The sequence below is a fragment of the Anastrepha ludens genome, chromosome 4, assembly GCF_028408465.1.
Source record: "Anastrepha ludens isolate Willacy chromosome 4, idAnaLude1.1, whole genome shotgun sequence".
Taxonomy (NCBI): domain Eukaryota; kingdom Metazoa; phylum Arthropoda; class Insecta; order Diptera; family Tephritidae; genus Anastrepha; species Anastrepha ludens.
Window position 1 is genome coordinate 106,432,212 of NC_071500.1, and position 27,563 is coordinate 106,459,774.

General features: G+C 37.4%; 1 protein-coding gene across 3 annotated transcripts; it reads left to right on the top strand.

The window, feature by feature from the left end:
• The first annotated feature begins 929 nt into the window (after positions 1-929).
• LOC128860487 (uncharacterized) lies at positions 930-26,389 on the top strand. 3 transcript variants are annotated; one of them, XM_054098058.1, is made up of 10 exons: positions 930-1,618; positions 5,778-6,803; positions 6,867-6,984; positions 7,049-7,201; positions 7,280-7,365; positions 7,441-7,726; positions 7,850-7,906; positions 8,657-9,694; positions 10,055-10,295; positions 10,365-26,386. In XM_054098058.1, the coding sequence occupies exons 2-10, from the start codon at positions 5,797-5,799 to the stop codon at positions 22,457-22,459; spliced, it is 15,081 nt and encodes a 5,026-aa protein (XP_053954033.1). In that variant the 5' UTR covers positions 930-1,618; positions 5,778-5,796; the 3' UTR covers positions 22,460-26,386. The 3 variants fall into 3 exon arrangements, with proteins under 3 accessions (XP_053954033.1, XP_053954032.1, XP_053954034.1); XM_054098057.1 differs by having other exon boundaries at positions 930-1,603; XM_054098059.1 differs by lacking the exons at positions 930-1,618; positions 5,778-6,803; positions 6,867-6,984; ... (3 more) ...; positions 7,850-7,906; positions 8,657-9,694 and having other exon boundaries at positions 10,215-10,295; positions 10,348-26,389.
• The last annotated feature ends 1,174 nt before the right edge of the window (positions 26,390-27,563 follow it).

Below are 27,563 nucleotides of genomic sequence, written 5' to 3' on the forward strand. Positions count from 1 at the left end.
GTTTCTGCAGTTCCTGTACCTACCATTTCTAATAGCCGACAGCCACACAGCCAAAGATCTTTCTTAAAATTTTTCTTTCCAGGCTGGCAATCTGCGGATAGTCATCAAACTTAAGAGTCCATACCTCACAACCATATGTTAGGATCGGTCGAATAAAGGTTTCGTACATAGTTAACTTTGATGCTTTAGACAAAAGTCGGGTCTTGAATATGTTAAGGTGGGCGTAATACGCTTTATTGGCGGCGTTGATCATAGTGTGATAGTGATATTATCCCTGGGTAGCTAGGGAAGTAGGATCTGCAGGTTCAACGAGTCCATGTTTTGGACGAAAACCTTTTTTTCTTTAAAGGAAAACCTTTTCTAGCCATATTAAATAAAGTACGCTTGACTGATTGCTGAATAACTCTATGAAATGAAGTCAGCTCGATCACCATCTCTAACGCAGCTGTGACACAGGCTGGGATCGGTGTACAAGATTGATTGAATGCTTGCGCAGATGAAGCGACAATCCCTGTACGCGCCATTTAAGAATTGCTGTGAGAGAAAACCTCGATGTAAGGATCACAGAAGGTGGCATCTTCAAAAATTCGCTACTTGTTGAGTAGTGTAATAAACAAATTTCGCAAAATTATTTGTTTGGGAATCATTTAGTGAATAATTTGATTTTTAAATAATAAAATAATATAAAAAAAGAGTTTGCTTGCTACCATGACGTGTGCTGTAATTCTTGGCTATGAGAACTATTTTACAATCGCATCTTTAAATTTATATTGAAACAGTCATAGCCTTCAAGATTGTTTGACAATTCGATCAGTGTAATATGATCCTTATCAGCATTAATGCAACACTGCGCATTCGAATTAAGAAAAGAGAAAAGAGCAATTGACATTAGCTATTGCAGCCAACTTCAAGCAGATATGTAAATTTTCACTCCTGCAAGAAAAAGTAACGCACCGCGTATATTGGCCAAACTTTTACAATTTTCCAGTAATACTTAAGAAAAATATAGATCTCATTCAGTGCGGTGTGATAGTTCGGTGATAAGATTTCCAGTATATTTAACCAATTCATCGATGTTTGTGTGCGGAAACTCGCGCGTAAACTTTGCATTGAAGCGGCAGAAAATCACCTACACCTACCTTTGACGCCATGTTTAATTTCTTGCAGCAGTGCTCCCAGTGAATAATTGTACGGGCGGGACGAGTTGACTGGGTGGCAAGCATTGGAACGGTTTTACAGCCGTTTTTGTACGCTGTGTGGAGTGGTGTACTGATTTAAAATGAAAAAATGTGTATAAATAGAACACAAAAATAAAGTAGTAGTAGAAGAATGTACATATGCACAGTATGTATATAAAACAGACAAATGAAAATATGAGATTTCTCCAAACAAATGAAGTGGTAGTAACTCTTTAAAGATAAATACCAAAATAATTTATGCAACAAGAGAGCGGCGAGAGGGTTGCGTCTCTAAACGACTGCATAGAAAGGAAAATAAACTAAAAACATTTGCAAAAGTAACGACAGAAAAAACAACAATAAAAGATGCATATAGATGCCTAAAAACTAGTCGTCAAAAACCAGCGAGCAGGTGTATTCATTCAGTAAGTTCCCAACTGGTAAGCCGAGCAACTTTAGTATATACATACATATATTATACATAAATGCGTTAATGCTTTCTCCTAATACTTTTTATCACGATATTTTTGTAGGTATTTATTATACATGAGTTTATGCTATACTCTTCATAAAAAATGCTGTCATTACCGTACAACCCCTCAATTATGAAGTTTAGGTGATAAAAGGAGTATATCGTTATCTTAAATTCATGAGAAAAAAAATGTGTAAAGCTACGATATGTAAACAATTTTTAAATGCATTTTTTTGTATTTGTTATTTACAATTCATGAAAAAATAGCTGGGATTTTATATACATTTCTATACATAAGAGTACAGTGCGTTTAGTAACTGAATATAGCACAAGGGCTTATTGACAAGTTTTTTGCTATTTTTTTGTTTCTTATTTGATTTTAATGATCTTTTTTAGGAAAAGACAAAAACCATATAAGTGCATGTTTCAAACTTTGTGAAAATTAAAAAAATAACAAATTTTCATCAAAATTTCAAACCTTGTGAAAATTAAAAAAAGAAATGTTTCATCAAAAATTCAAACTTTGTGAAAATTAAAAAAATAAAAATGTTTCACCAAAAATTCAAACTTTGTGAAAACGGAAAAAAACCATTTTCATCAAAATTTAAAATTCTTTTTATCAGATATTTTAGAAAAATGTCTAGTAGTCAATTGAATAATAATATTCGATTGAATTTTGGTATAACAAAGTTCACTTTTGAAGCGGTCGTTTTGTGCGTTTTCTCCATATAAAAAAGAGTAGTCAGAAATCAACTCGATTTTTGAGCTTCTTATTCCATCCATCATAGCGGCACTTTAAAATTAAACCTTTAGGTTACCTACGACTTTGCTTAAATATTAGCAAAGACGCGGTGCGGTGTGGTTGAGCAGACTCTAAAATTTAACTTCAAACTCGATTTCAGTCGCTGTTGTACAATTTTCATCGAGATAACCACCCTCTTTTCCTCGTGCAAAAGAGAATAACAAGGATAAATAGTGTGCTTAGTCCCTTTTGGCAGTTCCTATTCACGTCTTGTGAAATCGAATTTAACAAATAATAGAAGCGTTTCTATAGATGTATATTTTTTTGACAGGTTTTTTTTTTATCAGTCTCAGTAAGTTATATCGATTTCTTGGTCCAAATATGGGATGAGGACAAATCTGTCATAATTTTTGACGTGTCTGCATTTCCAGAAGTGCTTTCCTTCACACGTGTTGCGTAAGACAATTCCTAAACAACTACCTTATTTCGTAAGTCTTGTTCTTCTCTGTTTGTTTTGGTCGCTTAATTCGTTGAAATGTTTTAATGGTCACCCGGCTTCCGTGTTACTGACCATGCAGGTAATTCTAATGGAGTTTTGAGTCATTTGGTGTTACTTTGCGTAAACCGTTCTTCAATGTTAATGGTGTTCACACTCACCAACAACGATCTACGATACTACGGAACGGAACGGTGGTGAGCATTTATTTACAAGGGGCTCTAATTAGTTTCATCGTGTTGGTTGATACGGGCGTACGGGCGTACGTTTACGTTGGTGAGTGTGAGAACCAATAAAATTTAAATTTGGTCTTGAAATACGCTAATGAACACTGCATCTCATTAATTTCCTCTTTGAGACAAGAGCCAAGCTACCCAACTCGGTTCTCCATTATAGTGACATTTTCTTCCCTTTTTTTGTATAAATTCTTTCAGAATATCTTATAATTTACGTCGGGTCAGCCGCATAATAGTTTTAAAGCAAAGTAAAAGTAATACAATTGAGAAATCTATAAAAATGCACAACCATACTTTTGGAACATCAAAAAAATTGAAGATAGTAGGTTATAATTTAATTATATACAGGGTCCGCCATATAACTTTACGGAATTAATAATGCTATAAAAAAGAAACTACTCAATATTTTTCCAAACTGTTTTTTTTATTTTGAAGTATAGGGGTTTTCAGTAAGAGCGCTTCAACTTTTGAACTTTTTTGAATAAAACACAAACGGTTTGACTTTTTTAACTAATTTTTTTTTTTATTATCGAGTTTGAACATATACATTTAAGTATGAAATTCGATTTCTTTTGCATGACCACCGCGTGCACGTTTTACGAAGTCCAATCGTTGAACCCAATTTTCGACCACTTTTTTGCATAAATCGGCCGAAATTCCAGCAATTTCGCGTTCAATATTGGCTCTGAGCTCACAAATCGTCGCCGGCTTGTTACTGTAGACCAATGACTTCACAACACCCCAAAACGGGACGGCTTGTTAAATGGACCGTAAAATGGCCGTAATGCTCTTAAAGTAGCAGCAACAGAGCGATTATTTTCATAAAAAATTTGTATGATTTGCAATCGTTGCTCAAGTGTGTAGCGTTCGATGATGAAATGTATACTAATGAAGTTTACAAATGACAAGCGAAAAATAAAAAATATTGCGTCGTTCGCCCTCCCTATCGGAAAAAAGTTGAAGCGCACCTATTGAATAACCCTATACAATCCTTCCGGTTAATCCTACTTCATTCATATGGCTGCCTCGGATAGCCATGCACCATCCCATACGATCGGTCCAATTTTTCAACACATTTTCGATTGTATGCGGCTGTATTTCAGCTATGACATCGCGTATGTTGGTCTTCAGTGCATCAATTGTTGCTGTTTGTTGGCATAACACTGGTCTTTGACGGCTCCCCAAAGATAATAATCCAACGGCGTCAAATCAAAGCTCCGAGGCCGCCAAACGATATAAGAATTTCGGCTGATAATGCGATCTTCGAAGACAGTGCGCAAAAGATTGATCGTAGCATTCGCTGTGTGGCAAGTAGCGCCATCTTTTAGGAACCAAATGCCACCAAATGCCACCAATATCCTCCTCTTCAATTTCTCGGAACAAAAATTCGTTCAACATGGCCCGGTAACGCTCTCCATTGACGGTTACGGCCACTCCTCGCTCATTTTCGAAGAAAAATGGACCAATGATGCTTCTCGACCAAAATCCGCACCAAACAGTGACTCGTTGTGAATGCATCGGCTTTTCTTCGAGTGCGTGCGGGTTTTCTGAGCCCCAAATGCGGCTATTTTGCTTGTTAACATAACCGCTGAGATGGAAATGAGCTTCATCCGAAAAGATGATTTTTCGGTAAAGTCTTCATCTTCTTCAAGTCGATCCCAAGCCCATGAAGCGAAACGAAAACGCAGCGTTCTTTGAGCGTATACACAACCATTTTTGTTCAGCGGAAGAATAAAACTAATTTTCTGTCAAATCAGATGACAGCTATGTGTTACCATTCTTTAAATAATACCTAGTTCAAATCCGTAACGATAGATGGCGGGCCCTGTATATATTCGTCATTCAAATATTATGAGTACGCAAAAAGTTTCACTTGTTGTTGTTGTAGCAGCAAAAACTTTACCCAGACAGTTTCACTTCACAAGGTCTGACACTTATTGCGAAACCCTACTATTTGACAAATTTTAGTTAAAAAGATATAACTGTGAATCAGTTTGGGATTAAAATTTGATTCTTTTAGTGCAATCCTAACATGAAACCAAAAAAGGAGTGTCCGAAACGTCTGTTAATGAGAACACATTGGGGAAATCAAAAATCGTCCAGAAGAAAGACGTACGGTTAGAACAATGTCTAGGTTCCAACGGGCGTATGCTGGGAACACTTAAGGGTCTACTATTTGATGAACCCATTATCTATCTTCATGGGATTGGACATACTTTCTGATTTTTACTTATGATATTGCATACAAATATTCCTATAAGCGTCGCGGAAGAGCTTCCAAATCTCATTCCCATGGCAGCCGGTTCTACGTTACCGGAATGGCTCGGGGATTTTCAGCAGCTTCCAAATCTGTTCCCGGCGGGGTCTTTTAGTGGAACAAGTAATAACAAACCGGTGACACTTTAATAATTATAAACTTCACGATTTTAGTATTTTCTGATTGTTAGTGCCTATTCTTCTAATAAGAGGTATGTAACTATATTTATATTTATTAAGAAACACAGAATAGTAAAGGAGCAAAAATTGAAATGTAAATGTTATGAATGTCTATATAAAATAAAATTCTAAGAAAAAATTTGTAACATAAAATTTTAAGTCTTCTAAATTAGTTTATTCGTACCTAAAAATCAAATTATTTCAAAATGATTTTCAGACGCCGTATATATAGCATCATGTGGGATAAAGAAGCTAATAAAACCAGCAAAAATGTCGATACACCCGCAGAAGGGATCCCCGAATTGACAACAGGATGCACCAAAACAACTGATTTGAAAAAAAATGCCGCCGTGGAATCAGATACATTAGTTGTTGCCACATGTGTTGTCAATGACGATGGTAATTCTGCGGAAAATAGCAGTGCAGTTGAATGTCCGACGGAAACTGAACCCAGTCATATCAACCGTTTATTGTCCGTTGTACGTTTGAATGATGGCCCGTCGACAAGCGCGCAACGCAATGAGTTAAACAATGAGATAAACAAAATACAAAATTCCGCGTGTGAAAGTAACGTAACACCAAACACAACAAATGCATCACCACAAAAGTCAGTGTCGGCAACCGCGACAGCTGGTTGTACAGTAATTAAGGACATAACCAATTTTTCAGCATTAACAGTAGCCACTGATTGTGATGAATTGCCATATACAAGTACCAATGCAAATGTAAAAACACTTGCCTTCCAGCAATCTCCCAAGCCAATCATTTCTGTAAAATACTTCAGTCCAATAGTGAGAGCTCAAAATGAGACTGTCGTATCACCCATTAGCGGAACAACCGAAAACCGGCGCGACACAAATTTTCAGAGGGATATTGTGGCTGGTCCACAAATACAGAATTCAAATGGTAACCTGGTTTGCTTGCCGGAGACGGATTCGGATACAGTGAGTCGCGTACCGACTCCGGCATCGCAAATCCGTGCACTCTCACCTGCCAACTCTAGCGTGACTAGCATGTCAACACCTCGCTCTACAAAAAGTGCTAGGGGACGGCGAGTGGTATGTTTGCGTCACATGAGGCGAGCCCCCAAAGAGCCAGAAGAGTACATAGATGCATTGTTTCCGCACATACGTGAGGCACATAACCAAATACGCGGAGCTCTACTGCATGCTCCGCTCACGGATGTGAAAGATAATGTATTGCTAAAGCGTAAAATACTTGATGTTATTCGTCTCTATGTCAGGTATATCTGGTTTGACATTTATTCTTTGAAGCATTAAAATTTTATGAGACGTACTATTTTCAGTGGTTGTAAAAATGAGTTTGAAAGAGTTTGCGCTTCAGTGATACTATGTCGCCGGCTAAAGAGAAATATTTTTCGTCTATTGGATTTGTTCCATGAAATTTGTTCCTCTAGTCGCGAGGTATGTTGCTCTAAAGTTATCTTAATCACATTTTAAAAATTAATTTTTACTCGGACATTTTCAGGACCCTGTTTATTTGTATCACATAAGTCAATTAATTGCGGTGTACAATTCCCTCGAAATAAGATTATCTTTCAATTTAACAAAACTACAAAAATGCGCTTTAATCCACCGCATATCACATGTTATACATAAACATTTAATGGTGAAGGATGAGGTAGGTGGTATAAAAAGTAGTTTGCAGAAGCTATTAGTGTTTCTTAATGCTTTATTTTTTATTTTTAATAATTTCTAGTTGTTGGCCAAGGGCAATATACTCAGAATGTTCCTGCATATGCCCGATATGTATTCGGCACGTTTTATAATGGAACCACTATTTAAGTAAGTCACTACGAATTTTACATATATTTATTTTAATCATTACTACTTGATTTCATGTACTTTTCGTCCTTGTAGCACGTTTTTAGTGGAAATCCCCACGACCAGCAATAATTGTTGTCAAAGAGAATTGCCGGATAAGGCTTTCGTGCAATATATTATAGTACTGCATCTATGGAAAGAGATGCTTCGAGATCCGCTCGAGCAAGTGGATCTAATAAACAGAGCGCAACATTTTATGTGCCCAACCAAGACATTACATACGAACCCTTTGTATGCGAATCATTTGCCAACCATTCACACACGCAAAAATGCTGTCAAAGACATTTTAAATAGTCTAAAATTTTTCCACGATTTAAAAAATGTAAGCTAATATAATAATTTTGTTTATAAAGAGGTGAAAATAATGAAATTTGTTACTACATAGTAAACCGAAAAACATACTCGTATAGCATTTTTTTGATTTATTTTCAATCTATAATTTTAGGCTGCAATTTGTGATGACATCTTGCAAGATGAGGATGATGACATTGAAGTCGTTATTGTGAGTATAAAATATATAGTATATGTGCATAATGCATTGTATAGTAAATAGGACTTTGCACAATAAGAGAAACAAAAGTTAAACGTTAAAATATGATATTGTTGTTTAGCAGCATAAATATTCCCCATTCATATACGGGGAATGTAGATGAAGTGACAGTCCTTGGCCAGATATAAAATATAAATATAGTATAGAGTCGAACGACCGAAGACATGTCGTTAATCATTTCAGTTTTTTCGATAGTCGTTAAGTCACTCAAATAATCCGTGAACTGTGTCTCGAGTAAGAAATTATCGCTTCTCACGACAGCCAACGACACAACAGCTGTAAATCTTTACAAAGCTTACAATAAAAATTAAAATTAGCCTTTTATTCGACGCTTTCTTCGTCCAAATGTAAAGAAAAATTTACAATGCGGGAACTTTACTTCCGACACTCATATTTGGCAGTGAAGAATCTATGTAGAAAAACTACTTGCTTAATTCCTATTTTGCAGAGGATCTTGTTTGAAAATAATTAGTTTTCCTATTTTTGGCCATGATGTTTAAGTAAAAGGTCTGATGCTTAAGATAAATTTCACAGTGGAAGCAGTGATGAGCAGTTAGTCGCCATTATTGTTTTCTGCTTTGCATGTTTTCTTAAGTGAATGACTAAAACAATAAAACTGAGCAGCTACCATTAATTACAAATGGTTTTCTAAAGCAAATATTTTTCTTTTTTTTTTTAAATAAATTTAACTTAAACTTTCAGGACGACGTTATAAATAAACCGTTCTGGGATTTCGGTGCTACCTACACATCTGAAACTAAACATCAAAGGACTGTAAATCTAGGAGTCAGTACCCCAGAACCAGTTGAGTGTGTGGATCTTACTGAAGAAGATGATCAACAACCCATAATAGAACACGTGGAATGCCCTTTAGATTGGCTTGCGGAATTGAAAGAGCGAGCGTCAGAAAGAGTGCAGGCTGATGAAACAGAAAATATTATTTGTTTAGATTCCGACTCGGATGGGGAATTGTTCTCGGGCAGCATAGTAGATCCAACAGAATCTTATCAAGATTGTTTTGGTGTCGACACTGACTACACAAGTCTTGACAGTAGTTCCACAGATGATAAAGTTGCCTCTGAAGATGATGTGTCACCCACAAGTGTACTCTCACCTAATGGCATTAGAACTTATCTTGCGCCCAAATCTAAAAAGCAAATTAATTCCAGTGATGACAATCGTTTAAATACTAGTCATCCCCAAAGTCGTACAGAATCCTCTCATGCAAGATTAAGAGATGATGATGACAGGGTAACTCTTGGTACAAAAACATCAGCACTATCAAGGGAAGGTACACTACCGCTGATCGTTAACACTTTCACCGTTAACAGCAAGCAAAATATGCACTTCTTAAGCTCACCCAGACTTAGCCTTGATATTGGGCCAGAGCGTTTTGGGGGCGAGGATATGGAGTTGCCCCATGCAGGTGACAATGAACGTGAATCGAGAAAAATTGCATTGCAGCAACAAAGTCGTGAGACTGCTAAAGATCAAGGTGATGGATATTACGAGAATGATAATGATGATGAAGAAGAGTATCATTCTTTGCCATCAACCAGTTCGTCAAAAGCAACAAATTTGGGCAAAGTAATCTACTCTCAAGCGCTACCTCATCCTAATCGGAGATTGTTACCGGAAGATGATGTGCAGGCGGTAAAGCATAGCCATGTAGATTTCAAGGGGAAAGATGAAGTTAAGCAAGGCTATAAACAAAATAATGAAGCTGGCACAAAGCAAGTGGTAAGTTTAGTAATTTCTAAAATGATGAAACGTTGATATGAAACCCGGCTAAGCAGTTGTAAGAGCATACAATTTCCAATAGTTGTTAGCGCTCGATATGAAATCAAAAAAGATCAAACATATAATGGGACCACGTGATGGTATTTAACGTTTATTTGAAGAAAATTTCAGAGGTGAAAATGATTCTTAACGTATGGTATCTAACATAGGCGTCTACAAATAACTGGCAGCGAGTATTTATGCGCATTGCTTTAGTTTGGTTTTCATATCTTATTTTTTACTCTTTAATACTTTTTGGTTTTTCCTTTGAAACTTAAAAAAACATATGATTTTCTTGTTAATAATACTCAATTTTTTTAGCATACGCACGTCGGGCATAAACCAGTGAAAAAACAAGTGAAATTCAACGATAACCCTATTGGACCCACGCGATGCCCTCAAACTAAATTGCCGATAAAGCCAGCTATACATCTCAATAAAATACCAAACAACAATCAACACCAACAACCTATTTTATCCAGTTCACCACAGCCTCGCTTTGCATCACCTTCATCATCAACCTCTTCAACAGCTGAGTCACTTAAGCAAATGGCACAAAAAGGTAGGCGATTTGTTGACAGATTTAAAATACAGAAACCTATAATCTTAAAAAGTTCATCTGCAATGATAGTTGATTCCAAGGATGATCATATTATTGATGTTAGTGCTAGTGCAAATACGACAAAAGATAAATTAACAGTTCCTACTCAACCGATTGAAAGTATAAAAGCCCATATAAAAGATATACCAAATCCATATTTATCAGTTTTTAATAGCAATATTTGTAAAAATGAAAAGTATAAAATGAAAACGGGTCATGTTTCAAACCGATCTACAACAATACATGGGCCAAAAGATATTTCATCAACCAATTATATATGTAATAAAAATGTCGAAAATATGCTGTATGATAGTACTGTATGTAGTGATTTAGAAATTTTAGAACTGGAAAACCAAGTCGAAATGGAGGAGCAAAATTCGAATGTTTCAACAACGACAGGCCCAAATTTAGAGTCCAATACTGCAGATGAACATACAAACGCAGCTGTAAACGAAAAGTGTATTAAAAACCAAACGTTAGGTACAATAGAGAGTACAAGTTCACAAGACTGTAGGGCGACCTCTTTTGAAAGCAATGTGGGTAGTGATATTTGTACGAGTAGCACAGAGACAATTGCACAGGAACCTAATTCGGAGTATAAGGATTTATCGCCTAAAATGGTTCTTTTTGGTGATATGCAAAGTGATAAAATTTCATTGGAATCAAATAAGAAAGCAGGTTTCCACCAACAAAGTTCGTTTTCTGAGCTAAGTTGCACAGGAGGTGAAACGAGTGAAAACCTACCGTTGAGCGCTGATAGTATCGTTACGATTGGTTCAGAAAAACTTGAGACTATTCTTGAAAACCCAATAGGTGGTGAGGCAGACGAAAATGAGTCTAGGCAATGTGTAATTAAATTGTATCACGAAAATATTTCGAAAAATACAAGTAAGTTAGCGATTGATTTAAACGCTATTAACACTCAGCAATCCGGCACTCACGTTAATGTGGATCTAAAGGAGGCGCAAAAAGATGTACACAGTTTAGGAAAGTACAATAAAGTTGAAAATAATAAAGCAACATTATCAGAAGAAAATGCGGAACGAATAATCGCAATAGAAAATGAAACGGTGGTTTCGGTTTGCCATGGAAACCCAATATCAGTAGGCCAACCAGCTTTGAACAGCGATAACTTAAAGGAGCAGAGCGCAGTTGGTTCAAAGAAATCAAACGAATCGAAAAATAAGCTTACACGCACTGAGTCTACTTCTCAAAACACAGTAAATAAGATGACTGAAGGTTCTGAAAACTTGCACATCGAACGAAATATTAAATATCCTCAAAGCGGTGATGCTGCTCAGGGTGGTCCAATTAAAGTTCAATGTGTAACTCAAGGCAGTTCTGATACAACAGTAGTTGATGAAAAAATGTCTAGAAAACTAGAACAAGAGCAGGTTCTAGGAGCTATAGGGATGGTCAATACCACTTTAACTACAAGTTTGCTAGCGCCCTCATTGAAAGTACAAACAGTAACGGATAAAGGAGAAGTTCAATCAATAGAAATTATTGAAAAGGTAGACCAAAATTCAAAAATTTTGGTGGAGACTTCAGAGGAGCTTAGAACCTTAAAAAATTCTAGTTCTGTTACAACCAAAGACTGTACGATTATTACCGAAAGCGAGGAGATTGCAGAGGAAGCAGAGTTAGGGAGTTTAGATGACAATACTAACACATCAAAGGCCGACAAAAACCAAATAGCCCAAGTCAATGACGATATTCAAGTAACGCAAACAGCCGAAGAAGAAAGAGAAGGAAGGACTAATGTTACCGAAGTAATTTTCTTACAAAATTCTGAGAAAAGCATTTCGTTAAAAGATCGTAATGAACATGAAGTTACTAAAAAGTCTGAGTTCAGTGATTATACACATCATATAGAGAGAACAAGTGGAGGGCAGCAACAAAAAGGTGTTCGAGTTGAAGAGAAAATAAGCGTATTATCGTGCAATACTTCCGTAAATCAAGAAACAGATCCGAAGTTTGATGACCAACCAAGTAAACTACATAAGGAAAATGCCAATATAACTGAAAGTAATAAAGAAATTAAAGAAATCTCACATGACTTAAGTATAAACGAAGGCGATGTTTGTGCTAATCAACTGATGGAGAGTCCAATGATTGAGTGTGAAGCAACTAATGGACAAAATACTTCCGCTAATATTAGAAACGAAAATTTCCTAACGCAACAGGATATGCGCAGCGATGTTGAAAAGGATCGAAATGCGGCATTAGATAAAATTACAGCGGATCAGAAATTAGTAACAGAAAGTTTAATTGCTGGTCAAGCGCCTACTAATGCAGTTGTTATAAGCGAAGTAATTTTAGAAAACACAAATGCGACCAATAAAAATGAAACAGAGCCAATAGAATGCATAGAAAGCACTACCAATTCGCTAACAAATGAGAAACCCATAGCCAAGGTTGAAGCTATAGAAGTTCATAAGGAAGTATTTAGTTCCAGTGCTGTAAATAGTTCCAGTGACGGCTTGGTCCGCTTGGTAGCAGCTGTAAACGCTGTTGAAGCGTTGGATTTGACACTTGAATGCGAGAGTGGAAATGTGGAAAAATGTGAAGTAAAAAGTACTGATTTGGACCGCAATTATGAGTCTGGGGAGAAATCAACTGTATTTAGCTCCGGAAATTTACAAACAGCTAACTCTAGTGATGATTTGGCTGCTAATGTGGTGGCTGAGCGCACTACTAACGCAGAGCAGGCCGTTGTTGAGAAAAGTAACAAAGCGACAAGCGAAAAAGCTGCAAATGAAGGTGTTAATATTGTTAAAAAGGACGACATGCCGACGTCGACGCAGGTTATTTCTAAAGAACCTCTTGAAGCAGCCAACGAATTCGTAACCACTGCTATTTATTGCTCTGGCGATAAAAGTCCCCAAACTAACTTGGAGCGCCTTGCAGAAGCTGTTCTACTTACCGAAGCGGCAGCTCAGAAATGTCCTAGTACTGCGACTGGCCGTAGTGTACCACAAATGGAAATTGAATCCAATCAGTCGACTGTAGACCAACTTGCTGCAGAGAGTATTGAAATACCCAAACATACAAGAGCGTGTGAAAGTGATACAATTGGCCAAAAAGTTATAATTGACAGAGGGACTAATAAGGATACTGGTTTAACTTCAGCTAACGAGTGTACGCATGTAAAAATAGTCGGCACCGAATTTGAATCAGTCATTATGCCGCTAAAATCACAGAACTCTCCCGCCGCGTCGTTAAATTCGGTTACTGATGGAAAAAGCGGTCAAGGACTGCCAAGCGAATACCCCAAAATCATGAATGACTCGGTCAATGAAAGTGCAATTTCGATTGTTCATAAAGATGCAGCGGCCATGTTGACGCACGATAATGTAAAAATGTCAAAACCAACCATAGCAAAGCAATCAGCAAAATGCATTGCACGAAAACAAAATAAAGAAAAAGAACCTGGTCAACTTAAGAAATTGGATGCAAGTGAGTCATTAGATTTACGCAAAACAGTCAGCGTTCCTAACAAAGCAACATCTGTTAACTCCAATCCGCCATTGTCACATAATACTGGTCCAACTTTTCATTCATCCTTTGAAAAATTCGTAAACTCACAAAAAATAAAAACTGAATTGAAACTGCAGCGTACATCATCCAGAATTTCACAGTTAACTGCTACAAAAAATATTTCAAAAGATATAGAAAAAACAGTTTTGCCTGCAGAAATAATTCATGCACATTCCTGCGTTGGTACAGCAAAGATCTCAGTATCTAATAGTGACCCAAATGTAGTAGTGAGAGGCAAACCCGTTTCCAAATCTCTGACACCCCAAAAGAGTGCTTCTTTTGCGCCACAATCAGCTGAATTAGTTGTGTCACCAGAGAGTCACACTCCTAGCGTTGGTGCGAGCAAATTTGAATTAAAGAAAAGATATAGTTTGCGTAGAAGCGAACAATGGAAAGTGGTAAAAAATACGAGTTTACGTGCTTCACCACCAACCAACAACAGTGAATGTGCGACTACTAAAAAGACTATAACGAATACGCTGAGCAAACGTTGCATCAAGATACGCTTGGCAAGAGCCAAAATGCCCACAAAATCAGCTAAAAAAGTAAATCCATCAACGCCAACTGTTCAAGAAGTGCCAAGCTTAGAAGCACAATTTGGCGATGTGTCGCATCGTCCGATAACAAGAAGACTAGCGGCTGCGCTTAATTCTAGCCTGCAAATGGAGACGGATAATGCGGTTATAGAACCGATGATTAAACCGTCTGTTATGCGTGGAAGAAAATATAGACCAAAAATAGAAGTACTGCAAGAGGACGCAGTGCCAACTAAACGTAAAAGATGTGTAAATGTAGCAAACACTTCGAGTAATAAAGCGATCGAAGTGATCGAGACGGAAACTTCAAGGTTGGAAATTTTGGAGTGGAAGGGAAAGAGGAAAGAGTGTGTTGCAGAAGTAACGAAAGAAATATCCACTAAACCGAGCGGAGAAAAGAAATCACCAAATAATGCCTTTCAAAAAAACACGCAAATTGAAACTGTGTTGGATGACACCACACCCATCCCCAAAAAAGGTACTGCAAGGAGTTCGAAATATGAAAAAATAGAAACAGGAACAGAGAAAGTATCAAGTGACAGTGAAATTACGTCTGAAGCACCACTAGAGAAAGAAGTAATCAATTTTGAGACCATTTTTATAGAACCATTGATTAGTATCAAGAGTATAAGAACTAAAAAATTGAACTCAGTGGAAACAACAAAAATTGAGGCACAAACTATTAAGGAGGTAGAAAGAGTGCCAACGGCAAACAGCAAAGAGATATCTATTCAAAATGTCGATGCATTGGTAAAACCGGACGTTAGTTTGCCTGTCGAAGGTACAATTCCACATGAGAGTCCAAAAACTAGCGAAAAGTCAGAAGAGTCTAATGAAGTTATGAAAACAAATGTTCCGACTACTGTTAATAAAAATGCAGTTGAGACTGAATCTCAATATCAGCAAGATCTAACTCAGCCGTATGTAAATTCTTCTTCGAATGAAAAAGTTATTACGGCCCCTTCAAAAGATATTTTGTTAGCCGAAAGTGTCGAGTCTGCGCCAATAACCTGCCACGAGAACTCGAATTCACTACCAGAAAAAAGTGATGCGCAACTCGTAGATATTTCGAAATTCACGAGCTTAACATTGGAACTGGCCGATTCTTATAGTCCCACCAAATCTGTAATCAAATGTAATCCTAAATGCATTCAGAAATGCATCCCAGACGAAGAATCTACAATCGATTTGAGCATTTCACACAATGAAATGAATGCAAAAACTGAAAATCTAAATAATTCCGATTCTATAAATATTTTGAAAACTAATATGGAAGCTGATAAATTATTAGAAGAATATAACCATCCGGCACGCATTATAACAAATGCAAATTTAAAAATACCGCAAACTGTGCAAACACCAACCGATGGACGTACGCCTGCTTGTAGTAGTGTGAGCTTTAGTTTCACCGGAAGTGACACTTCAAGTTCTTCCATAAACAGCTGCTCGTGCAGCACTTCAACTACAGATTTATTCAAAAGTCAGCCATCAAGCTTTAAGGTAGTGCAATCCCAAGCACCAGTGGCCGAACTACTATCGAGCACAAGCAGTAGCTTCCATGGGATATCGCTATTAGATTTAGAACATGATGTTATTATAAACAATGATGACTTGCTTTCCGAATTGATGCCGACAACGATTATAGATAATATAACGGCGGCTAGTCTGGAGCACAATTACGCTATAAAGCCACTCGAGATGATTATAAGAAATGAGGATGACCCGCAATACGATAAGCACGTAAAAAACGAACCAACGATACTGAATAGCGTCGACATCAGCACTACAAAAGAATCTTATGAAGTAGAGGATAACGGGGTTCTAGAAAATACTTTACAAAAATCGACAGAAATCGGCGGTGATTCAAATAATGAAAAGTCGATGTCAATAACAAGTCTTAAAGTTTCGATACCTCTTGCCTTAATAAAAAGGCTAGACGAAATAACGGCTGATTATAGAAAATCTAAGGACTGGTATTTATCTGAGAAACCTTCCACCTCCAAGGCCGCTTTAGAGGCATTAGCTAGAAGAAGAGACACTCAGCTTAAAACCATTATAACGACAGATTCCATCACACCAAATGTGCCCAGTGATGTTCACGAACAAGATCCGCAGATTTTTCGAAAGCATTCAAGCACGCGAGATATTGTTTCGACTGATAGGTTAACATCACCTTGTCAGTTAGTTTCTCGTGAAAATTGTTGCCAATCACCAAGTCTACCATTAAAAAAACGAAGAAACATCTCAGGTGTTTTGGAAGAAGATTTGTTTAATGCAACAATGCTATTGTCGGCAGAAGACAATCTAGTGACGGGGATATCACATAGTGTCAATTCATTAACTGAACATAAAATACATAAACCAAATGAAGCAACAGATAGGTCTAATGCAATTGTTTTTGAAAATAAGAATAAGCTGGTTAGGTGTGAACATTTTTTATTGGCTGAGGACAAAGAGAAAAAGCCGCCGTCTGAAGATTTTAAGGCGCAATTTGAAAAATCAACCCCAGAAAAAGGCGCCGCCTCAGAAATCAACTCTGTCTGTGATGAAATCGAAAGATTGGAAACAACAAATGATCAGCAAAGAGCCGAGGCAAACGTGCCAATAGATTATCAGCACAATGCAAGCAGCGAACAATTAACAAAACCGATGCAACAGACAGAAGAAGATAGTTTTGATGGTAATGACGCACTAGCGGGAAATGATGAAAAAGCCAAAGGTACTAGTTGTCAAGATCAAATTATGGAACTCATAACCGAATGCCAGCATAAAAGTAAAAATAAAGGCAATTTGCAAGGCGTTGATACATGCGAGACTGATGAAGATCCAAAAGCACAAGAACATTTTTTTGAAGTATTTCCCCAATTTACAAGCCAAGAATTATCAGAAAAGAGATTAAAGAAAAGTGTTCCGGGAGATGTGGTTCAAGGTAACAACAAATATACTGCTGAAAATAACGCAAGAGAATCGCATCAGGAGCTAACTTTTAAAGATCGCTTAACAAATTGCGATATGCTAGAAAATCTGACAAATGATCATTTTGAACCAGTGATGTCTGAGAATCAAGAAAAGCATGCCTCAAATGTTGAGCCTTTCGAAAATCAAATTGCAGTTTGTGAAGGGCAAAATAGTGAAGTCACTTTTTTAGATCAAGAAAAATGCGTGGACGTAGTTCAAATGGAGCATTCCCATGAAGTTTCAGTTCCGGATCAGCCAGATGTACCAATGAATGAGGAGTCTTATTCAGCACTTCCTTGTAAGGATGTTGGAACGGACTGTGCGGCTAACATTAAGAACGTTTCAATGTCAGAATTTAAAGGGAGTGGAATACAAGACCTAATATCTATACAAGAAGTGCAGCATACTAAAGATAATCCCTTGCCAAATTATGAAAATCACCCTAATGAAGTTATATTAACAAGTTATGATGATCAATTCTTTGTTACTGTTTGCTTGAATGATTCAAAAGAGGCAGTTAGCGGCTTTGACGACACCAATAATATGTTCAAATCAAAGGAATATGCAGAGAAGGATTTCGATATAGGTAATGATTTAATCATCAGCACTCATCAAATTAAAGAAGAATCTACCGATTTAATGAATATGATAAATTCGTCAGAAAGCAGTCCAGTAAATTTAAAAAAACCGCAGACAACCTTCACTACCGATACGGATTTGTTAAAAACAAACGAACTTATTGAATTCACTGAAAACTTGACGAATACCACACCACCTACCAACTCTGACGATCTGCAACTATTCACAGTTGAAAGCAATACAAATTTTCCAAATACTAACATGACGTGTGCACCAACGACCACGCAAATGGAATTATTTGCCAGTTCGAATACAACTGCTTTGAATTTTAATAATACGCCGACATTTACAAGCTGTGAATTTGGCATAGACCAAGGCTCGCGTAGCAGGGCGAACATTGCTGACCTGAGCCAAATTAACGACCTTGGCTTTGTTGAGCATGAAGCAATGCAGACCACACAACTAACTTCATTGCCAATCGCCATGGAAGTGGACCAACGGGATTGTTCCATGGACTTTGAACAGCCACAAAACCACATTATATTAGCAGACAACCAAAAAACAGACGCCTTAGACTGCATAACTTCTTCACCAATACAATTAAACTCAAATGTTGCTCAAATAAAAACGGAGGAAAATGTAGAATTGTTACCGGTGGATGATGTTTGTGGGTCCCAAACAAGTACGTTCCCAACAATAAAAATATGCTCCACTAATCAAACGAAACAAACCGTACAAAATATTGAGTGTGAGCCTGTTGAGAAAGACAATTTGGTGCCTGTTATACCCACAACTTCGGCTGAGCTTCCTCATCTGACATCGATGTCATCTTTGTCGCCGATTTTACCACTAATAAAGCCAACAACGACAACTATTGGCACGACGATCTCCGAGACAACTCCGATTTTTAATTTTTCAAACATTGACCCGAATACGGCAAGCGGTTCGTCGGACGCTATTGAGAGCACAAGCTCACCGCAATCGCAAACGTGTAACACTTCCGAGAACTGCGCAACCCCAATGGCAGATAGCATAGCTTATAGTTGTTCAGAAATCGCAGCATGTACCACAGCGCCTGCCATATTAAAAGAGAAGTCAACATCTCCTATACCAAAAAATTCAAAGCCGCAATCTCAAACTGCACGCAATGCAGCGCGTGCACGAGCGTCGACTCGTGTGCAGATTGTCACGCCACAGCGCAAAAGCGATAATACTACACCGGAGTTGACGGAGAAAGAAGAAACGGACGCTGTGGTGTTTACGAATGCGTCAGTATCTTTTTGTGGTACAGAATTTTGTACAAATCAGATTGCGGCGGCATTGCCGGCTGCATATCCCGTTACACCTCTACGGTATGCAAATCTCTACCATTTCGAAAAGTATATACAACAACTGACGACGCTTATCGATGTGTCCGGTATCATAGAATCTGCACGCAATTTATATGTTGACAAAGAGGCTTTAGCGGAGGCACATGCCGCGTTGCTTGCGCAAGCCACACAATTCGACGATGAAGGGAATGCCATTTCGCAGCCACTTTTACTGAAATATCATAAAGATGGAACTATATCGATACTTAACGATAACGACGAATGCATTATACTGACGGCGAATATGTCGAAAATGGTGAAAAAGCTCTCGCTGGCGCTAAGCATTTTGCAAGAGCAACAATCTCCAATGTTGGGGGTGAGAGCGCGTATCCATGCGCTGCTAAAACAATTAACACAAACAGCTACAGCAAAAACTGTGCACACGACAAACATTATCAGTCCATCAGTTATACCAACGGCTGTGGTAAATCCAACCAATTTGGCTGAAAATGCCCAAGATATAGATTTTAATGCCTTAAATGCCGTGGACCTATACAGTGGTAGTGGCGGAGATGGAAAGCAATCAATGCAACAACAAGTGCATTTAATCAATTCTAATGAACAAATATATTCGAATTGGCACGAGGTTGAAACCAATGGGCTAATAACGGACATAACTAATGCCGAGTTGCACATTGCAAATGAAGACCAGCTTATAAATATAGATCCGCTGCCATTACTAACCGATGAAGGTGCATCGGGTTATGAGCATGCGGTAGCATTTGATTTTGATGAGAATTCCACTATACTCTCATCAAATGAAAGTATAAATGCGCAACGTTTGGAGAGCGCATTCGAATTGGCTTTGGGGCGAGCGGTAGAGGATAAAAATTATAATTGGGCTGAATCGGAACAGAATAGAGTAATGCAACACTGGCAACAGAGCCAAAGCAGTAACGAAGATAGTCGTTGGCCAATGCAAGAGCACAGTTCGAGCTGCAGAGATATCGCTTATGAGGAAAGAGTTGACAGAAGTATTAAAGACCAAGCGGGTAATACGGTAATGGTTAACAGTGTAGGGGTTAACACTGTAGCTATCGGTAGTAGTGAGTCTGGAATTGAAGACTTAAGTGGCGCTAACAACTTAGGCAATAGTAACGCCACGGCAATTGGCAGTGTCATAACTTTACCACCTGATCACCAAGGGAGACAACCAATTAAAAAGATGATATTCCAAACAATTGAGGATCAGGTTATAACCACTCAGCCGTCAAACATACCGCTTCAGTCCACACAACGCTGTCGTAAAAAAGTGGTGACTAAAAAGTCTGAAAAAGTAGCAAAAGTCCGCACTAATACAGCGTCCAAAAGAGCAGTGGTCACACCGGCACAAAAATCTACTAAAATCCGCAACACCTCAAAGCAAAGCAACACCATTGCTCAGCAAACCATGCCTAACATTCACTATCATCATACGCCACAGGTAGTAGCGAATGCTGGTAGTAAACAAACCGCCACGTTACATTACAGACCGGATGGGGGCCATCGGCAGCTGGAGCAACAACAGCAGCAGCAGCAGCAGCGAACGGCCAACGTCAAAGTGTCAACACAATTCGTTAGTGGTACCTCAAATCTTTTGCAGCAATCAACACCGCTCATCACCATTGATAGTGTTAAAAATTTACAATTATTCTCACAGCAACATCCACAAAACTCTGCACTTGGTGGTAGTCTGCAACACAATAATAACGTTAGATTTCTATTAGCAACGCCACTGCAGCACACCACCTCATACCAACGTCCACGTCCTATAGATGCACCACCTGCTCTTTCACCACTGTCGAGCAGTAATCCAGCAAAAAATGTGCCAGCACAAGAAACGCTGATACAATACACTTACCAGCTGCCGCAAACGCAACCGAATTTCGGTGAAAATCACCCAATAACCGAGCTTCAGTTACATTCTATAAAAGGTATGGCCGAGGCAGATGTCGTAGAACGTGCACAACCCACCGATATGAGCACGAGTAATGCCACCACTATTACCACAGTTCTACCACAGCCTTCAGATGCCAGCAAGCTAAGAATGGTTAGACCTAATCGCAAACTAGTGAATAGAAGAAATAATACGGAAGCGAAAATTAGTTTCACGCCAAGCTTTAATCCACAAACTGAGCCATTGGCAAATGAAATGCCCGCAAGAGATGGGTCGATGTCAGCGCAGTCGTGCCACTCGCCGCTGGCACAGCAACAACAACAAGTGCAATTACAGCCGCAATCAATACAATTTTTGCAAACCACAGATACGAGTAGAATGATCAACAGCATGCAACAAAAGCATGAGGCCGAACTGGAACAGTTGCGGCAACAGCTTATAAAGCAAGAAACACAGAACCAAACGGAATTACAATTTCAAAAAATACAACTGCAACCACAGGGTCAATTAGATGTGGAGCCAAGCCAAAGGATGGAATCAATGATGACAACGAGCGCGCTGATACCGAATCAACCACATCCGGTGGATGGGCAGGAAATACAGTCGCAACAACAGCAACAAGCGAGTCAACCACAACTGATTACAGTTGCTACACAACCATCAGCATTATCGCCACAACCGCATAGATTGCAAACCATAAAAAACACAACACCACCGCTAACGCCAATAAAAGCTGGCTCGACGCGAAAACGCGGACGTCCGCGAAAATATGATATGGATGAAAAAGTATTTCTGACTACTTCCTCCGATGTTTTGAAGAAACGTATCGCACACGAAATGGAGCCGAAGTCCGCAAAATCAAAGCAGAGCGCAAAAATACGTCCGATAGCAGCTACAAATTTGAATGCAAACAGTAGCACTACAATAACAACAACTAATCAAACTAACCCAAAAACTAGCCAACTGATAATAACACCTCCCGCAACTTATTATACGCTTATCAACAGTCCTCATGAATCACAACAACAGGAACAACTACATTCATCATCTACGATTCTAATACATTCGCCTATGCGACAGCAAGATGACTATCAGCAACAGATGAGACCATCATTTACCAGATCTGCGAATGCTTTTAATTTAATAGAAAATGTGATTATCGAGGTCGAAGCTGCTAGTCAAGCAAATGTTAGTGCACAGTTACAGTCAAAGTCACATCTTTCGCGAATACCGCCCACAAATCATCAGGAACAAAGCCATGTATGATATCCATATTTTCATGAAGAGGTCTTCAATCACACTTTTCGGTTTATCGATATTTAATTTTGAGATTGAGTGCTTCAGATTAAGTGTTTAAGCTTTTTAATGGTTTACAGGTGACATTGTAGAGGAAACTTGTGATTTCCAATTTGTAAATTTGCGGTCGATTTATATGCAAATATGCAATATCAATTCGAAACGCCCTTTTTATTTTGCATGGAAAATATGCAAATAAGTAAAGTTAGACCGTTCCCCATCTTAGACAGGCCAAACAATGGATTTTTCTATAATTCTTTTTTTCTTAAAATTTTTTATATATTTTTGTACTTGTTTTTGTTTCATATATTCATTTTTTTTTTAAATGTGCTCCCCTAACTAAGGGCCGCGTTCCGTTCTTTAAAAACATATTACCACCAGCTGCACATTCATGCGGAATTATAGCAGCTAAATTGCATGAAATTTGCTGCAGCATAGATTCTCACCGTACTCGGCCTAACAGGCTCCTTGTGACTGCTTTCTATCCCATAACATGAAAGCACAGCTCGGGGGGAAAATAACTCTGCTCAAACGAAGATGTAGACTTAGATGTCTTATTTTATTAGGTGTTAAAAAAATTCGCATCTTTATTATTAACACGGGTACTTATTTGACGACCCTCGTACATACGTTCTGTGCTCTTTTCGCAAAATGCGCAGTACTTTTTTGCTTTAAAAAACTCCGATTTTATAGACATAGAATAGGAGTAAAGAAATATTTTATGCTTTAGTATTTAGGTTTTTTTTACATCACCATCGTATTTATTTTATACCATCCGCAGTATAGTTTTTACATACGCGTATTATTATTATTATTTTTTGAATATTTTTAATTTTGTCAATCAGACAATAGCTACAAGCTTTATTAAATGATTGTAATAATAAAAAAAAACAAAAGTCTTCTCCACGCTTAAAAGCTACAAGTGTTTTGTAACAAACCCAAAATTGCAATTTCGTTAATTAAAAAAATTTTAGTATTTATTAACATTAACGATTACATACTTATATATACAAGCACATGCGTAATTTTAGCAAATTATTCGATTCTACTAATTTATGAACTTAAGAGAAGCAAGCCAGCCTAGGCAAAGCATTTTTAAATGAGAATCCGAATTATATCTAGAAATCAAAATACCAAAAAAAAAACAAAAAAAAAAAACTAAAAATTATATTAATTTATAATTTTACAAATATTATTGCTACCAGGCAAAGATAACGGCGAAATTCGTTCGTTCTCACGACACTCGACTCACGTTACCGGAATGACAAAATTTATATCAGATTAAATAATTATGCTAAAAAACATAGAACAAATTAACTAGTCAAGCTTTTGTAGCTGGGCGGTAACTCTGTAAGGTGTTGCTAAAGTGATTATGATCGCTGCAAGTTTTAGTACACTGAAATTTCTTATGCGATTGTAAATGTCTTATTGTTGCGGCTTCGATTCGATAAAGAAATATCGACACATTTTTTTTATAACCAGTGATCTATTTATATTAATTTAGAGATTAACCGTAGTAAGAAGACTTTATTTCAACGTCTGTTACTCGCCTAAATGGTATAAGCGGCGGATGTTTTGGTGATGGGACACAGCTTAAAAATATTGAATAATTTTGAATAAATTGACAATCACCTCTATGACGTGTTTAAAGCTGTTGACAGCATTACAATTGCTCTAGAATAGCGGTATAAGGAACTATTAATGCCCTATAGCACTGGCACAATTACGTTCTGGATATTGTAGCAGGTTAAACTCTACTTATCCAGAATTGAGCCCGACATACTAAACATATGTCCTGCCCCACCACATCCACTCATCGAACACCCCTCTCCGTCTGGACCCAACCTGTTGAAACAGCAAGTCTTCTGAGCCGACCTTTAGATGAGTTAGACGAAGACGACCGGTGATATACCCTACACTGACAGGGCTTAGTTTTGCTGCTACAAAAACAACAACCCTATAGCAATAAAATGCATACCTGGTAAGGTGCAGAATATTTTTATATCTGCGCCCAAATATTAATTTTTCAAACGTTGCAGGCTTAGATTGGTACTATTATCTACCCAGTCCGGTGTTGACATCTATCCCAGTGTTTACAATTAATCACTTACTTGACGAAAAAGCAATTTTAATTTTTTTTTAAATAATTCGTCTGCACTACAAGCATTGATAATTGCTACCCTCTTGACTCAATGACAAGGCGAAGAACCGTCGCTGCTCTTCAATTGAAGTGTCTCAAGAATTTGTTGGTACTATATTTAGTGTACAAATATATCATAAACAGCTGTCAGTAAGAAAACAACCCTAGTATGCTTAATCGTTCACGGAACACATATTTTTGCAAAGCTCTCACCACTTCTTCTTGCCTTAAAAAAAACATATTTTCAATTTGTTCAAATTCCTTAATCTAAATTTTGGTCTATCCATTATGGTAATTAGTTTAGGGGAAGTGGTGGACAAAGGATAGAGCGGAGTGCGGAAGGTGAAAAATTAATTAAGCACAACTCGGTAGAGCGAAATGATAACACAACAAACGAAAAAACAAGCATACAAAATGACAAAATGTGTGAGGTATCCCTTACATATTTTGGGTGTATAGGGAAAAGTTAGTGTTCAGTAGATTAGGTGACTTGTAATGCAGGTAAAGTGTACAGCACGAAGCCCGAGGCACTTAGTTAGTAGATTAGGAGACTTGTAATGTGGGAAGCCGGAGGCACATAGGTTTACACTCGCTTATTAGCAATTCAAATCAAAGGGGAATTAATTTTTGTATAAAAGTGAGTGTCGATTATTTTCGTAACGCTTTACAGAGTCACCTCGTGGCTTTTTGTTCAAAAATAGATAGGTTCATCAGTAATTAGTGTTAGCATGCATTAAAAACTTTTTCAAAATTGCGTTTTTTGTTTTTTATTTGTTGTAATTATAATTCCGAGTGCTTATAGAGATACGCGCTAATTGTGCACATTTATATTTTATTAAGCTCGTTCTGAAAAAGAACAAAAATAAGAAAAACACACACACACTTCGTCATTCACTTCGATTTTATTTATATTGTACAATTATTAGAAATTAGTGTCTTAAGCATCCTAGAATTAATTTTAAAGATAAAATGCTGTAGTACTAAGCTCTGATGAAATATTCTTTAAGTGTTAAGCTTTATTTGTATTATTACTCGAATTTGTATGCAATAAGTGCAGCTACTAAAATTGCATATTTTTTAAATTATTTAAATGTAGTATATTTAATAGTGAATCAGTAACAAAAATTGAATGTTTCTATTGTACTTAATAGCCTTAAAAGTTTTTGAATTTATGTAAACTAATACACTTACATACCTACCGTATACCTTGCAACATATTCTTGTATGTGCATATAAATACCTATTCTTATTTAGACCAATACGAGTTTTTGCAATGAGTTTCAATCAAATTTTAATTTAATTTTAAGAAAATCGAAAAAAAAAACAATTAAAATTTGCAATATACCCACGTGTACTAGTTCATAAGCGTTGGAATCAACATAGATGTGTAGACGACATATACCAAAATGTTCCGAAGGACGAGTGTAATCGATTTAGCTATGCCCGTTCAGATGCACAAAATCTCAAGTGGCAATTGAGATTAATTGAAGGAAATGTTTGTACATATATACATATATTGTACTTGGCCCAATGTATTCGCCAAACCGCCTCACTATAACGGCTATTTCCAAAAACGCAAGAAAGCAAGATATTGCAGTAAATAGTTACACAACTTTATATACGGAGGATATCGAAAAATGCAATATGTGTTTATTGACAAATAGGCGTGGCGCCGCCTACTTTCGATTAAATATGTTCGTTTTTCGTTTCATAATGTTACCATTCCACATTTGTTCTAAGGCCAAAAAAATTAGACACCTTTGTGTGTGTTTTTATTATTTTCTTTTTAATTTTATTAATTTTTTTTATTTTTTAATTTTTTTTTATTGTTTATTTTTTTTTAATTTTTACTTGTGCGGATTTTTTTATTGCGTATAATTCTTGGTAATAAGAGAGAGTTTTTGTTCGCGCAGACTACAAGGTGAAGTCCAAAATAAACAAGACTGAGTTAAAATAGTAACGGCAGGAGCTTTGGTCTGATAAAATCGAGTTTATCTGACGCCGATACACTGTTTTGTGCGATCTAAAAGCTTTTCGAAAGAGTATTTCAGGTCATTGACTGGAATGTCAGGATGTCAGTACAAGCCTTTTGGATGACCTCTACGGACGTAAAACGTTTTCCTTTCATGGCCAAATGCAATTTTCCAAATAGGTAGAAGTCACAAGGAGCCATATCAGCCCAACACGGTGAGTGATTGATGATTAAAATACGATTTCTATTAAAAAAATCAGTCACAAGAGTGGACCGATGAGCCAGCTTCCTCCTTCGCGGTATTCATGGCGAATTCGACGAATGCGATACAAAAAACGCTTCAAAACGCTAAGATTTTGCATTGACGGTTTGACCCGTTGGCACAATCTCTTTGTGGACAATTCCCTTGGAATCGTAAAAACAAATGAGCATCGACTTGATTTTTTACTTCTGCAAACGCGAGTTTTTTGGTAGAGGCTCTTCTGGGGCCTTCCATTTGACACTTTGTCGCTTAGTTCCAGGTTCATGTTGAAAATACCACGTTTCATCACCAGTTACCATGTTTTAAAGGAAGTTCTCGTCTTTTCTCACCTCTTTAATGAGGTCTTTCGAATGTTGAGTTCTGAGCAATTTTTGGTCCTCAGTTAACTTGTGCGGAATGAAACGTGCACAGACCTTTCATAAGCCCAAATAATCAGTTAAAATGAGAGAAATCGATGATTTAGAGATATTCAACTCCGATTCCATAAATTTCAACGATGATTTCGGTTCATTTTTGATAAATTTACGTACAATTTCGATGGAGTTTTCTGTGATTACTGTTTTTGGCGGGCCGTATGCTCATTGTCATTTATGTCCTCACAACCATCTCTGAAACGTGTAAACCACTCATGAATCACTTAAAAACAAAATTGGATATTAGCTCTTTGTGCGAAACTCATTTTTGTACCGATGACACAAAC